This window comes from Grammomys surdaster, unplaced genomic scaffold (genome assembly GCF_004785775.1).
Source record: "Grammomys surdaster isolate TR1022 unplaced genomic scaffold, NIH_TR_1.0 64, whole genome shotgun sequence".
Taxonomy (NCBI): Eukaryota; Metazoa; Chordata; class Mammalia; order Rodentia; family Muridae; genus Grammomys; species Grammomys surdaster.
Window position 1 is genome coordinate 15,633,194 of NW_021604566.1, and position 14,732 is coordinate 15,647,925.

The following is a 14,732-nucleotide window of genomic DNA, read 5'->3' on the forward strand; positions in this document are numbered from 1 at the left end:
CACACACACACACACACGTGTGAAAGCCACAAATGTTTTAAACATTGACACATCTCTCCAGTCTCGAGAAATATGTTCTTTTAAAAAAAGTTACACTAATTGCTAAGACAATGGTAGAAGTAACAGCTAATATTGTTTAGTGTATGCTGGGTTCTGTGCCCATTATATACTTACTGTTTTTATCTTCCTTGGTTTTCAGAACTCTCCTGAATGCTTAAGTAATTGAACTATTTTCATTTTGTAGACAAAGAAACTGAGTTTGGAGTATATATTTAGCAGAGTTGGAAGGTGGCTCTGCACTGTCTTGGTGTTTGTGTAGTCATTACTTTCTGACCTAAAGCAGCAATACTGACCTGTGATGTTAATCACTGCATTGGATATGGGTAAGAGACAAGTTGCAAAAGGAGAAAGAAAGAGACTGTTAGGAAAAGAAAAAGGTTGGGCATTGTGCACTGTCTGTATAGATGCATGTCTGCAGTCTTAGCACTTGATATGATGGGTGTGGGCTGGAGGATCAAGTGTTCAAGGTCATCCTTAATTGCTTAATGAGTTAGAAGCAGCCTGGGCTACTTGAGAACCTGTCTCAATAAACAAACCAAACTTTACCAACCAGATAAATAAGTGAAAAGCCTGGAACTGCAGAGGTAGAGCACATACCTAGCATGTGTGAAGCCATAGTTTCAATCCCTAGTACTAGGAAAGAAAATTTTTAAACAGAAAAAAGAATGAAACATGTAACTGGCAAACATATGTAAATGTACATAAGATCGGTAGTTAGATATATTTATATAGAGTATCAATGCTGCTCTGTATATTCTCAGTGAATCTGCAGGGTATTTATTTTCTCTGTGTTTATGACAGCGTAAAACCATAATGGAAATAGGGTTTTAATTCAGTGTTCCACTTAAGAAAGCAGACATTCTTTGGTATTCACAAAAAGTTTTGATAATGCATTTGGAGATTTGAAGAGTTAGGTAAGTTCTCAAGGATTCTGTATAGACTGGTTTTTATTGTAGTCTTATCCTCCAGTGTGTGTGTGTGTGTGTGTGTGTGTGTGTGTGCGCGTGTGTGTGTGCGCGAGCGCGCACAAGAGAGGGGGAGGGAGGGAAGGAGACAGAGAGAGACATACACAGTGAGTTTAGAGTTGCGTAGGTAAGGGGTTATTTACAGGCACATGAGCAATTTAACCAATACTGAGACCACAAAAAGAATGTGTTCACCACCTGTCCCTAGCAGCCATTAACTGCCAGTAGCTCCCTCAGGAGGATTGAAGCCAGAGGAGATTTTTCTCTTATCCATGATGGAACACTGGTAGACCCAGGCTTGTGTGGGTAATGTGCAAATAATCACAGCTATTGTTAGTTCATGCGAGCAACAGCCATATCATAGCTGGAAAGACAATGTTGTACAGCACTCTTCTTTCTCCTACATTCTTTGCACCCTCTTCTGCCATATTCTCTCAATTTTGTTTCATTTAGGAGCTTAATTTGAGCATGCTGGCCAGTTAGAAGTCTGTCCTCTACAAAAAGTAACTGCTGTCCTCTACAGAAAGAAGTTTTTCTTACCAAAGCAGAGAGCAACACTAATCTATGAACATGAACATAAATATGTAGAAAGCAGTTTGTTGGGTACAACATATTCTCTTAGCAAAACAACAACAGTAGCTTCTCTACTTATCCAGCCATAGATTTTTTTGATCAGGCTTACAATACCAGGTATGAGTTTGGCCTGTTCAGCAGGCCTCAAATCCAACCAGAAAGCAATTGATTACCCCATAACAATCATGCCACAATATCCATAAAGTTACCTCTGTAGCTCTAACCCCTTCCACCCATTTGCTGTAACACCCCTCCCCTTTCAAATTCATGGTCTCTTTCTACTAAATTTTGTGCTTTCAAATATATAAACATAATCTGCTCAGTCCATGTAATGTTACTTGTATGTATGTTTTCAGAGCTGACAATTTGGTATTAGATAACCAATTAATGTACTTTTCCCCAAGGAAGACTATTTCTCTCATTCTCAGTATTCCTTAATTGTCTATAGTTTTTTGTGGGGGGTTGGGGCCTCTTGATATTAACATGTCTATTGGTATCATCCTTGCTCAGGTCATGTTTTGGCAGCCTTGTTGGTGAGATTTTGTAGATTTGGTTTCTCTGACATTTGTAGAAGACATAGTCTCACAACAAACCTACTGTTCCTCTGGCTCTTCTAGTCTTTCAGCCTCTCTTCTACCTTCAATTACTACTGAGCCTTGGATACAGGAGTTGTTTTATCAGGTGTATCCATTAGGACTGCGCTCCACTACTCTGCATTTTTTTTCAGTGGTTTTCTGTAATGGCCTTTATCTGCTGCAAAGAGGAAGTTTCTTGATGATGGCTGGGGACTGCACTCATTTGTGAGTTTAAGGACAAATATTTAGAATGTAGTTAGGAAGTATGCTGATTTAGTAAAATGGTAGTTCTAAGTCTTTCTCCATGATCCTTTTGTCTAGCAGGTTTTAAGTCCAATTGGAGAGTCATTGATTACCGCCAAGGCATGTGAGCCACTACTGCACCATTAGGGATCTCGTGCCCTGCTGCCCATAGTTGTGGTTCATAGATGCCATAGCTGCTAGCTAGGGCTATTTATTGGTGGGTTTCCTCCTTTAGAAACTTGCATGGTACAAACAAACAAACAAACAAACAAAAAAGAAACTTGCTGGTCTTCAGGAAGGAGGCTTTCAGGTCAGATCCAACTCAGGTCCTCTGGGGTCCTGTGCCCAAAGCGTAAGGTGTCCTCAGCAGTTGTGACTTAATCTTCAATCACTGAGGAAAAAGGGCAACAAAGGGCAACAGCAGGTAGCCTGTAATATTTAGGAGTCTCTTGGATGGCCCTGAGCAACAACTCAGAAGAGGGCTTCTCATGCCTGATGTTGGGTTTTTTGTAAGTCTATGGCCCTTGAGGGGAGCTTTGTAAGCCCATATGGGAAATTTTTATTTCTTCTCTCTCTCTCTCTCTCTCTATCTCTCTATCTCTATCTCTCTCTGATACATAAGAAGTATTATTAAGTATTATAATAAATATATAAGTATGTAAAAAGTATACGTATACAGACATATAGACTTACTGTGGTATAGGTGTATGTTTTAGGTAGGTAGTTAATAATACTCCTTATGACTTTTCAGACATCCTTATTGTTATTTTCTGTTCTCCCTTCTGTAGTTATATCTCTTCAATTCTTTTGCTGTTTTAAAATTTCTTTACCATGTTTGTTCTTATCATGAAGAATGTTTGAATTCCTTTTAAGGTAACCATAGTGTTGATTTTTTTTTCTTGTTACTTTCATCTTACAAAGTCTTGACTTTTTAAATAAGCTTTTAAAATATAATTTATTTATTATTGTTATTTTAAATGTGCATCGGTGTTTTGCCTGCATGTGTATCTGTGGGAGGGTCGTGAATATCCTGGAGCTGAAGTTACAGACATTTGTAAGCTGCCATGTGGGTGCTGGGAACTCAACTTAAGTCCTCTGGAAGTGAGCCATTGTTCTTAGCTGGTGAGCCATCTTTCCAGCCACATGGTCTTAAATTTAGGGTTTATTTTTTTCCACTGAAAATCATACACAGTTATGGAAATGTGCCACTGACCCAAATGTTAGCCTTTATGGTATTTCATGATCATTTGCTGCCATTCAAATAATACATTTGTATACAATGTGTCATTTCTCTGTATCTGCTTTCACTATTTTTCTTTCTCTTTGCTTCTTTGAAATTTAATTACAATGTATTTTGGCATGTATTTCCTTGGATATCTTATTCTTGTTTCCTCAACTTTAAAATACATGGTTTTTTGTTTGTAGTTTAGAAAGCTTGTTACTTATAAAGTGAGTTTTGTAGCTGGTATTGTAGCTTGTAAAAGAATACAACATGAGCATATATCCCCTTTGATTAAAAAGGAATAATGAATTTTTTTACATAGGAAGTGTGTTCTGGGATCCAAAGTGAAACATTTCTTCCTGTGGTTTCCTGCAAAATAATTTTGAGAACTGTTGATTAAAATCATTCACGTTTTATTTTGTTTGAAGAGAGCTAATTAGGAGCATACCTGGATTTAAGACTGATGGTGATAAGCAAAAAAAGTGGGATTTTATTTTCCTATCTCCAAATTACCTAGCTTTTATAGTGTGTTTTTCTAACCATTTACAAACTCAGGTTTCTTAGTTACAATCTGAATGAATTAAAAACCAGGCCTTAGAAACACTCAGCATCAGTCTCAGTCCCAATGTTAGATTAGAGCCACAGTAAAAGGTGAGAAAATAAGGAAGGAAAAACAAAATAGAACAACATTTTATCTTGTTTATCTCTTATGGGTCTCTCTCTATACATGGCAACATTAATGAATGTCTACCGATTGTGTGACTGACACAGCTGGATGCTAGGAATGCAAGAAAGCATTTAAAAATACTCTTACTATGCACAAATCACCACTAAAGTGTATTCCTCTTATCTAGCTGAAATTTTGAACCTTTTTTTTTTTTTTCCTCAAATCAAACCCTGCCTCTTTCACATTCCAATGCCACTATTCTACTTCTGCCTGTGAATTTGGCTTTTAGGTTCCATTTGCAAATGGTTACCTGGCATTTTCTGTATTTCTGTCTTATTTCTCTTAAGCACCGTAAACCTTTTTTTAACTTGTATCTTTAAATAGTTGTAAATAATAGTTTATATCATCCCTTCTTTACTCCTATCACTGGGAAATGGAAAAGCTTTAGTCCTCAGACACCTAGACTGAAATCCTGAATATCAAATGCCTGGCACACAATTGACAATGAGTAAGTTGTAGATATTGTCAGAATCAGTGCTGTAGCAAAGTAATTTGAGCAAGTTACTTTATACTTAATATAGTGATTAACTATAGGAGGTAGTCAGTAAATAGTATTAAATTTAAAGGTGTTGGATTAGCTTTTCCTGAGGAGAGACATGAACATCTCTTTACCCCAGTGACAGACCAAAGAAGTGATTCTATCCAACTCCAGCTTGCTAAAGGAATTAGCTTAATGGCAGTTACTTACAGGATGTGGGGGGGAGGGGGGCGGGGGGAGGAGGCATGTCATGAACTGGTAGGAGTACCATGAGAAGCAGAGGGGAGAAGTAATGGAATATATGGAGAGAAGAGAAGGTTTTCAGTGGGAGGAAACAAACCAACGAGGGGGTGCTTGGGAAGGGGTGATAAGAGGGGAGGAAAAGAAAGCCGTATGAAAATGCCATACTATTATTCTGCATGCTAAATTAAAAGATTAATTTTAAAATTGGACGTGCTTGTTTTATAGTTTTTTCAAATATAGTCCTAACTAGAAAAATTAGTTACTATCAACACATATAAGCATTTTCAAGAAGCTACAATTCTATTAGAATAATCTTCCTGAGAGGCAGAGTGGTCTCTCTATCTCTCTCCCCTGTCTTTCTTTCCTTTCTCCTTCTCCTCTCTCCTCTCTCTTCTCTTCTCTCTCTCTCTCTCTCTCTCTCTCTCTCTCTCTCTCTCTCTCTTTCTCTCTCTCTTTCTCTCTCTTCTCTCTCTCTCTTCTCTCTCTCTTCTCTCTCTTCTCTCTCCTCTCTCTCTCTCTCTCTCTCTCTCTCTCTCTCTCTCTCTCTCTCCTTCTCTCTCACTCTCAAACACACACAGAGAGAGACAGACACATGGCTCTCTCTCTCTCTCTCTCTCTCTCTCTCTCTCTCTCTCTCTCTCTCTCTCTCCCCTTCTCTCTCCTTCTCACTCACTCTCAAACACAGAGAGACAGAGACAGATACATGGATGGACAGATGGACGAGATTGTGGCTACAATATTTTTTCCTAGTATTTCTGGTTAATGTAGTTATTAGGGGAAGGGGGGATGCTTTGGTAATTCAAATTCTTTGCTTGTTGATTCACATTTATGAAGACTATGATCAGATTACTCAGTAAACTTCCTGTCCTCCTGTGCTAACATATACTTCTCTGTTTTTCCCTTTACCAGAGGAAATAAAAGTTGAAACTGAGAAACAAAGGTTTGTATGATTTCATTTGTTTTATAAAATCAATTTGCATACTTTTCAATCTTGGCCAAAATAGCAATACAATCATCTATATTTTAGCATTACAGATTTTCTTTATCTTTGTAATAAAATTAAAAATAGTTCTTAAGAAACAAGTTCATACTTTAAGCTATATTTTAACTTATTTTCATGAAGTTTAATGTATATTTACAAAAATTACTAGATTTCTTTGACCATGTTAGCTTTTTTAGACCATAATTGAAATAATTCAAAAGTGTACTTCAGAGTAAAGACATGTAGAAAGCTCATGATTATTTAAAGTTTCATGAAGTATTTACATAGTAGATATTGGGACCTTTGGAAAAAGAGAGAAAATCCATGTTGTATCTAGCAGCTGTGGTCACTGCTGTTCACCCTGGCAGATCACTTGAGCTCTCTAGGCTGTGCTTTCCTGTCAAGTAAAAAAAGACAGAAAAGTGGTCAATAAGGTACTTTTTATGACTGACACTTTTTTCCTCATGGGTTTGTCATCATAAAGGTAAATGTGGTATTCTATGTAAACTCTCCTTTTTTTTTTTTTTTTTTTTTTTATTTAGTCCTCCTCATGGAGAAGCAAAAGCTGGATCAGGCACTCTTCCACCAGTGAAATCAAAGACAAATTTTATTGAAGCAGACAAGTACTTCTTACCCTTTGAATTGGCATGCCAGTCCAAATGTCCGCGCATAGTTAGTACATCTCTAGATTGTTTGCAGGTAGGTATAAAATAGTATCTAAAGCTGGTTTCAATGTGTTTCTAATATTGCTCACAGTTGATGGTTTAGACGTGACCATAAAATCCTTGAATACTCTTTTGCGAGGTAAGAAATAAAATAGTCATTCATATTCCAGATATACAGTAGCTGCAAAAAGATGTTTCTGCTTAGTATTAATAAAACCATTAGCAAAACAAAATCTAAATTGGTTAATGATAAAAGTGTTGATTTGCTCTCTTTCTATCAGTGCTATAATACTATTGTATGTTTTGTTTTTGAGATGGGCACTTAGTATGTTCCCTTTGTAGTCTTGAAATGGTTTCAAGCAGTCATTCTACCTCAGCCTCCTAAGTAGATAGTCCCAGAGGCATACACCACTGTGCTTAAATCATCACTTGGAAGTGAGTTCACTAAATCCCTACTATTTGATATAATGCAGCATTTTGATAATGACACTGTTTGTCTTCTTACTGTTTTGCTCACCCTGTGGCATTCATTAATGTCAGAAATTGTCATGAGTGCTTTCCCCCTTTACTTCTTATACACAAGCACACACCATGTCTTAGATATTCTCTGAGGCAAGTTTCCAGATTTTGGGTGTTTGTGTTTGTTTTCAGGTATTGTCACTGTTTGGAGGTTGTGTATACTTAACTAACAGCTTAGTAGCCAAGAAGAGATTATTTGTTCTTAAGATGAGTTAAAGATAAATTCATCTGATTTATGACCTTGCTTTTGCTGGAAAGTTAGCACTATTAACATCTAAAGCTGACTTCCCCGGCTAAAATAGTAATAGTGAATGGATAATTCTGGGATTTTTTTTTTTGCAGCCATTATTTGCAAACTGGATGTCATAAACAATGATGACATAAGTTGGAAAGGGATTTGATGTCATTTGAAAGTGTTAAGATAGTCTCTCAAATACATTATCAGTAAAACCCGGTTTAGATTGAAAGCAGCAAGCAGTTCTAATATATCACAGTGTTCTTAGGGTCTGGCTTTCTAGAAGTATTACTATTAGTTTTGTTATTGGTTTGTTTTTGTGATGACTGCAACTACAAATAGTTTTCTAAATTTAGTAAACTACAGGAAAAAATAGTCTTTGGCTTTGATTATACCTCAGTATTTTTGTTTAAAAATTAGTATATATTCATTCACATATATTTCAACTTATAGTAAGCTAGTATATTTATTAGTTATCTTGACTAGGTTCTCTGTTATGTCTGTTTCAGAAACTTATTGCTTATGGGCACTTGACTGGCAGTGCTCCAGATAGTACAACACCAGGCAAAAAATTAATTGATAGAATTATTGAAACAATATGTGGCTGCTTCCAAGGTCCTCAAACGGATGAAGGAGTTCAATTGCAGATAATAAAGGTAATAAATTATATTCAAATGTGTGTGTTGTTTATTAAAACCGAAGCTTCTCACCTTGAAAATATTAGGAGGAGTTGCTTTCTGTACATTTTGGGTGTGACAAACACTTGGGATACTGTTTAGAACCCATATGAGATTTGTTGTTTTATGCCATTAGAAGAAAACTACATTTCTGTATCTCTTAACTTGGCCATCCCAGTTAGGATTGAATTCTTTGGGTCTTGAGGAGTTTTTCTAAACCTACCCTGCATTTTATATGTCTTTCATCTTTTAAGTTTTAAGATGATTCATAAAGTTGTGACCTTACTAATGTTTTCTGTATTGTTAGATTCTACGTAGTCTTCTTCCTCAGTCCATGTAACACCAAGTGTACTGTCTGTCTACTGGGTTTCAGTATTCTCTTGTGCCCATCCATCTATTGAACCTGCTCAAAAAAAAGTGAATAAATAAAATCCAAATTTGTGTTGTAATGAATCTGGATGGTTGAATTCTTTTAGAGAAAAAACAGTTGTGTTCTGGTTGTTAATGTTACAACTATGGTAGTGGTAGTATATATATTTATTTATAGTATTCATATATTGATATGATATTGTATGAAACATATCTGTCTACACTCAGTTGTGATATAGTGTAAATATTCTGCATTTTAATAGACACAAGTACTGTTTGTAATGAAACTTAGCTAAAGGATGGATATTCAGAGGCCTATGGGAAAACTGCTTCCAGAGTAGTAAAAGCCTCAGATATTTTAATAGTTGGTAACATGTTCATAGTAGATAGAAATCTATACACATTACTACCTAAAGTGTCATTGTTTTTTAAAGTTTTAATTTTAAAATGAAAATACGTATTTTTGTGCTTAAACTCTGGATACAGAAAATTGCTTATGTGTTCTTTTCTTACAGGCTTTACTTACTGCAGTAACATCACAACACATAGAAATTCATGAAGGAACTGTACTGCAAGCTGTGAGAACATGTTACAATATCTACTTAGCCAGCAAAAATCTCATCAATCAGACAACAGCCAAAGCTACTCTTACTCAGATGCTAAATGTTATCTTTGCACGCATGGAAAACCAAGCAGTAAGTATGGAAAGCGGGTGAGAGAACACCGCAGGCCTCAGATGGAGGAAAGTTCAGAGTAGTTACAGGGAAGTAAGACCCAAGGATCCCTGTCTTGTGTTTTACTTTTAGTTTTACTGACTTGTTTGACTATAAACAAGATGTGCTTTTAATCTCACCAAAAAAAAAAAAAAAGTATATGTTTGATTATATCATGGAAGTGTTTGTGAATTGATATTTTTACCAAACTTACTTTAATAAAGTATAAAGTAGATATAAATGCTTCATTTGACCTGTTCGCATATAAAATTGAGCCTTAAAATGAAAGTGCATTTTTATATTGATGAAGTATATTAGTATATTTTACTTCTTTCATACAGTAAAGGACTATGATGTTTCTTATCCTTAAACCTACTTCAGATTGGTTGGAAAGAAATTAAGAACTACAGACTTTAACTTGATTTTTTATTTGTTTTCATTTACATTTTATTTCACAAGTCTTCATAATTCAAAGTCTTTTTTTTGCAGAAAGACTGCAAAAATATTTGAAGGTATTTCTCCTTCACCTTTGACCTTCTTTTTTCTTTTTTTCTTGACCTATTTTTTCTTTTATTTTTGTTTTGAAATGTTGTGTTTATATGTGTGGTGTATGCTGGCATGCTCCCCAGCATGTGTATGTGTGGAGGCCAGATGTCCTTGATACCAGAGTCTTCCCATATCAATGGCTGTCTGTCTGTCTGTCTGTCTGTCTGTCTCTAGATAGGGTGTGCCTCAGGCTCTCTTTGTCTTTACCCTCCTACCACTAGAATTACAGACACGTGCCACTCCACCTTGCTTTTATGTTAAGAGTAATGCCTCAGAAGTACCTGCCCATCCATTCTGAAAGTTTTAACTGGCTTAGTCTTTTGTGACTGCAGCTGTTGTGAGTTCATGTGCACAACCGACGTGTCATGCCCAAGGACAGCATTTCACAGCGCCACTTGCCATCCCATGATTCTTTGTGCTCTGAGGCGATGATGTTCCATGTCATACAGTAGGTATGATGGATGGCCTGTCTGTGTTGAATACACAGTCACTTATTCTTATTGTATTAATTTTTAATTTTTCCCTTTTCAAAAGCTTTGAAATCAACCATTTCAACAAGCAGCTTGCCTCCTACAGTAGGGCAAGGACATTTATTTGGAAATCAAAATCTGGGATTCACCAAGTTAATTAGTATGTTTGTTGTCACCTGTTACAGCTCTTGCTCTCTTAGCAAATATAGCTAGAAAATATGCATATATTCTATTCTCTCCTCCACCTATCTCTACACCCATATGCGACTTTTTATCTGTACATATTTAAAGCTGTGTGTTTATACTGACATTTGTGTTTCCAGTTCAACATCATAGAGTTCATTTTAGACTTCCCCCTTGATTTACTTATAACTTCTTTCTCTAAACAGTATGAAATACGGCTTTTATTTTTACTTTGGTATTGTTGCTCTTTAAATTGGATCTTAGTCTGAGCCACATCATCCTCCCTCCCTCCCCATCCCCTCAACACATTACCCTCCATTTCATGTTGCTACTGCCTGCTTCTTCTCTACCTCTCCCTTAAAACAAAAAACAGAAAAACAGCCACCTACTAAGTCTAATTCATGTTACCCACAGTCAGGTATGGGGAGATCCTCTGGAGCATGGGCACCTGCCAGTGGCCACATCCCTGAGGAGAATGTACTTTCCCTTTCCTAGCAGCCATAGTTGGCAGTAGTTCCTCAGTGAGGTGCGGAGCTCATGAGCTCCTCCATCCACACTAGGATGCTAGCTGGTTTGGTGGTGTACATGTTTTGCAGGTAACTGCTCCTCTGAATTCCTAAGAGGAATGGCCACATCTTGTACCTAAAAGATGCATTTTGTGGCACTTTTCCGCCACCCTCTCTGACTCTTACATTCTTTTCACTCCCTCTTCCCTGTCCTCCAGGCAAGAAAGGTTAACATATCTGTTTTGTTTAGGGGTAACCACTCAGTAGTCATTTATTCTCAGCTCCCTGAGTTATGAGTCTCTAACCACTGCCCACTGCAAAAGGAAGCTTCTCTCATCAAAGCTGAGAGCAGCCTGATTTGTTGATTGAATTGGTTGCACAGCTGCACTGAGTATCCTACTCTGATACAAGCAAGCTACATATTGATCTCAGAAGTTTGTTTTCATTCTAATTATGCATCTAGTAGTGTCTTTATTTGTAAAATAAGACTTTGAGACTGTTAACTATAAGGTTCTTACACTCTTTTTAGACATTAGACTCACTTAATTCAATTTTATTTTTATAAATATAATTATATAATTTGAAATATTACTGGAGATTATGAGGTGTTATTTAATACTGTAAAGTATTTATTTTTGTGGAAATTAATTCTATGATAATCCTTCATGTCAGCTCATGAAGAGTGAAGAGAGATTTATAAGGAGCAGTAACATTCTCGTGTATCTTTTTAGTTTTTATTTCCAGGAACATAGACAAAAAGGAGAGAGGAAGAGAGAATGAATGAATAAATACGTGTGTGATGTACTTTGTTCTTATTGGTGGATTTTTTAAAATTTGTTTTTAGGTAAATATATTATTGGCAACAATACAGTTACTACTAGGCAGCATTAAAATTGTTTTCATTTTATTAAGAAAGTACATTTTCATAATATCACACATCAAATACAAGGTCTGGAGAGATAGATGGCTCAGTAGCTAAGAGCACTTGCTGCTATTCCAGAGGACTTCAGTTTGGTTCCTAGCATCCAAATCAGATGGCTTATAATCCAGTACCCTCTCTGGCATTCACTCATGAGGACACATGCATATAAATAAAAACAGTAAAGTATGAACACTGAATATAGTCAAATAAAAAATATTACTGAAGACTTTCTCCCTGTTCTTATGCACCAATTTCCAGACATCTAAGGAGTATCATTGTTTCTTTTAGTATGTTTTATGTTGGTTCCGATGGCCTATAATTCCCAGGCCCAAAGAACAAGGATACTTTATTTAAAGGATTTATAGTTAGGTGAATTTGAAGCTACTTTTTTTTTTACTAGTACAGGAAATCATTTTGTTCTTTCCAGTTACAGGAAGCCAAACAAATGGAAAGAGAAAGACATCGGCAGCAGCATCATTTGTTACAGTCTCCAGTAAGCCATCATGAGCCCGAGTCACCTCATCTTAGATATTTGCCACCTCAGACTGTTGATCATATAGCCCAAGAGCATGAAGGGGATCTTGATCCCCAAACACATGATGTGGATAAAAGTCTCCAAGATGATACAGAGCCTGAAAATGGATCTGATATTTCCAGTGCAGAAAATGAACAGACAGAAGCTGATCAGGCAACTGCAGCTGAAAGTAATCTTGAGATGGGGCTGTGTGGGGTACTTACATTTAAGGGACGTGATGGGATGAGTTTTCGCTGAAATGTAGAAAAATAATTTAATGGTTACCAAATAGTTTGTGATAATTGTGATCTTTTCTATTAGTGGTAAAGCCAGTTTGCGTCAACCTGCACCGTATCTCTTATTGATACTGCACCTTCATTGACATCTCACAAGTAGTGTGATCTATATAGACTTCCTTGGGAAGAGACACACTGTTTTAAACAGAATCATAAATATCTGTTACAAAATTACATAGGTACTTGGGTTTTCTTTTTCACATTAGTTTTATAGCAAACAGGATCCACTCAGTAAGGGCTTTTAGACTGTGTTGAAAATTTAACATCATTATTGGTTTAGAAAGTATTGTGTGTGTTATTCCAGTCACAGAGACAGAGGCAGAAAGATTATGACTTTGAGATTTGCCTTGGCTATACAGCATGTACCTATTTTAGAAAAAAAATGATAAAATTAAATATAAGAACAATTTTGATTAATCAAGTAACATAGAAAAAAATTGTTTAAAATATTATAGCTACAGTAGTCAACAAGGTTAAGATGTTCTCTCTCAATATTTTTCTTCTTGAAATCTGTGTGTATGTATGATGTGTGTGTGTGTGTGTGTCTGAGTCCAAGTGTGCCACAGTGCATACGTGTGTGGTCAGAAGACAAATTTTGGATATCAGGCTTTGCCTTTCCACATTAAGACAGACTAGCTAGCCTGGGAATTTTCAGGGAGTTTCCTGTCTCCACCTCCCACCTCACTGTTAGAGATTACAGACAAGTGACATTTTGTGGGTTCTAGGGATTTAGACTCAGCTCTTCATGTTTGTACAGCAAGTATTTTATCCACTGAGCCAACTCCCTAGTCCTATGATATATTTTCCAAAAAATTTCCATGTAAGAGAAGTTATATTGTCATAAAATTAATTTTTACATAGATTTTTCTATAGAAATAAACACACGAAATTATTTTTTCTTTATTCTTTGAGCCTGCCAGGGAGTTGTTTCCTTTTCTTGTTCCTTAGCCTGACTTGAAAAATGATAGAAATTGTGTTATTCTCTGTTGTGGATAGATAGGGCTTAGACTTCATCTAAAATTTGGTTTTTTTCATTTGAGGTTAAGAACTCAGCTGTTGACATTCTTTAAAATCATGTTTACTTAGAACTCAGTGTCATAAATAGGTGTATGCATGTACATATATGTGTAAAGGCCAAAAATCAACCAACTTCAAGCATTATTCCTTGGGTGCAACCCATTTTATTTTGAAATAGGGACTCTGACTGGCTTGGAGATTTGCCAGTGAGGCTGGGCTAGCTAGACAGTAGCCCCCAAGGATCTGCCTGTTGTTGCCTCCCCAGAACCGGTATTATAAGTACAGACTGCCTTGCGCAGTTTACATGTGTATAATGCATTCTGATTACTCTAACCTCTCAACCCTCTTCTCCATACAAATCCCCTTTTCATATTCATGTTTTTGTTTGTTTTGTGACCCAGTGTGTTTAAACAAGGTCATCAATGTGACTGAGTATATGATTTTCCGTTGGAGTGTAATGGGCTTACCAGATAGCCCTGATGGCAGTGGTCAGTGGGGAGTGACTCCCCAGTTTCTAGAATCTATCAGTGATCACTAGTTCAGTCAGACCTGGGGGAAGGACATCTCTTGAGCCCCTTCCCCATCTGGTTGGCCATTAACAGGCTCATTCTTCTGCAGGTTGTGTGTAAGCAAGTACAGTTGCTTTGAGTCCATGATTAGAATGGTTGTATCATGCCTAGAAGAAATGTAGCATTCTATAACTCTTCTTTCAGTGTTCTTACATTGTTTTGGTTCCCTCATCTGCAGTTTTCTTGATCTTTATAGGCGATGGTATAAATGTCTTATTTATACTTCAGCATTTAGCCTCTGTTTATTCTTAGCACCTAGTATAGTTATGTATTCCTGGGAAAAAGGTCTTCTGGGGTAAGGCTGAGCATAGCATTTGCCTTTGATACCTAGCTGGTAGTTTTGTTTTAAGGTGGTGTTTTGTTACGGACCATTGGCTGTTCTGGAATGTGTTGTATAGACCAACCTTGAACTCACAGAGATCTTCCTGCCTCTGCCTCTGCCTCTGCCTCTGCCTCTGCCTCT

At 36.7% G+C, this 14,732-nt stretch overlaps 1 protein-coding gene across 1 annotated transcript in view; it reads left to right on the forward strand.

The window, feature by feature from the left end:
* The window catches only part of Arfgef1 (ADP ribosylation factor guanine nucleotide exchange factor 1), a 106,518-nt gene that overhangs the window by 11,322 nt on the left and 80,464 nt on the right, over positions 1-14,732 (forward strand). The window contains exons 2-6 of the mRNA XM_028769115.1: positions 5,996-6,026; positions 6,611-6,767; positions 7,997-8,143; positions 9,049-9,228; positions 12,301-12,577. Of these exons, the coding sequence (XP_028624948.1) occupies positions 5,996-6,026; positions 6,611-6,767; positions 7,997-8,143; positions 9,049-9,228; positions 12,301-12,577 (792 nt within the window). The remainder of the gene's footprint in view (positions 1-5,995; positions 6,027-6,610; positions 6,768-7,996; positions 8,144-9,048; positions 9,229-12,300; positions 12,578-14,732) is intronic.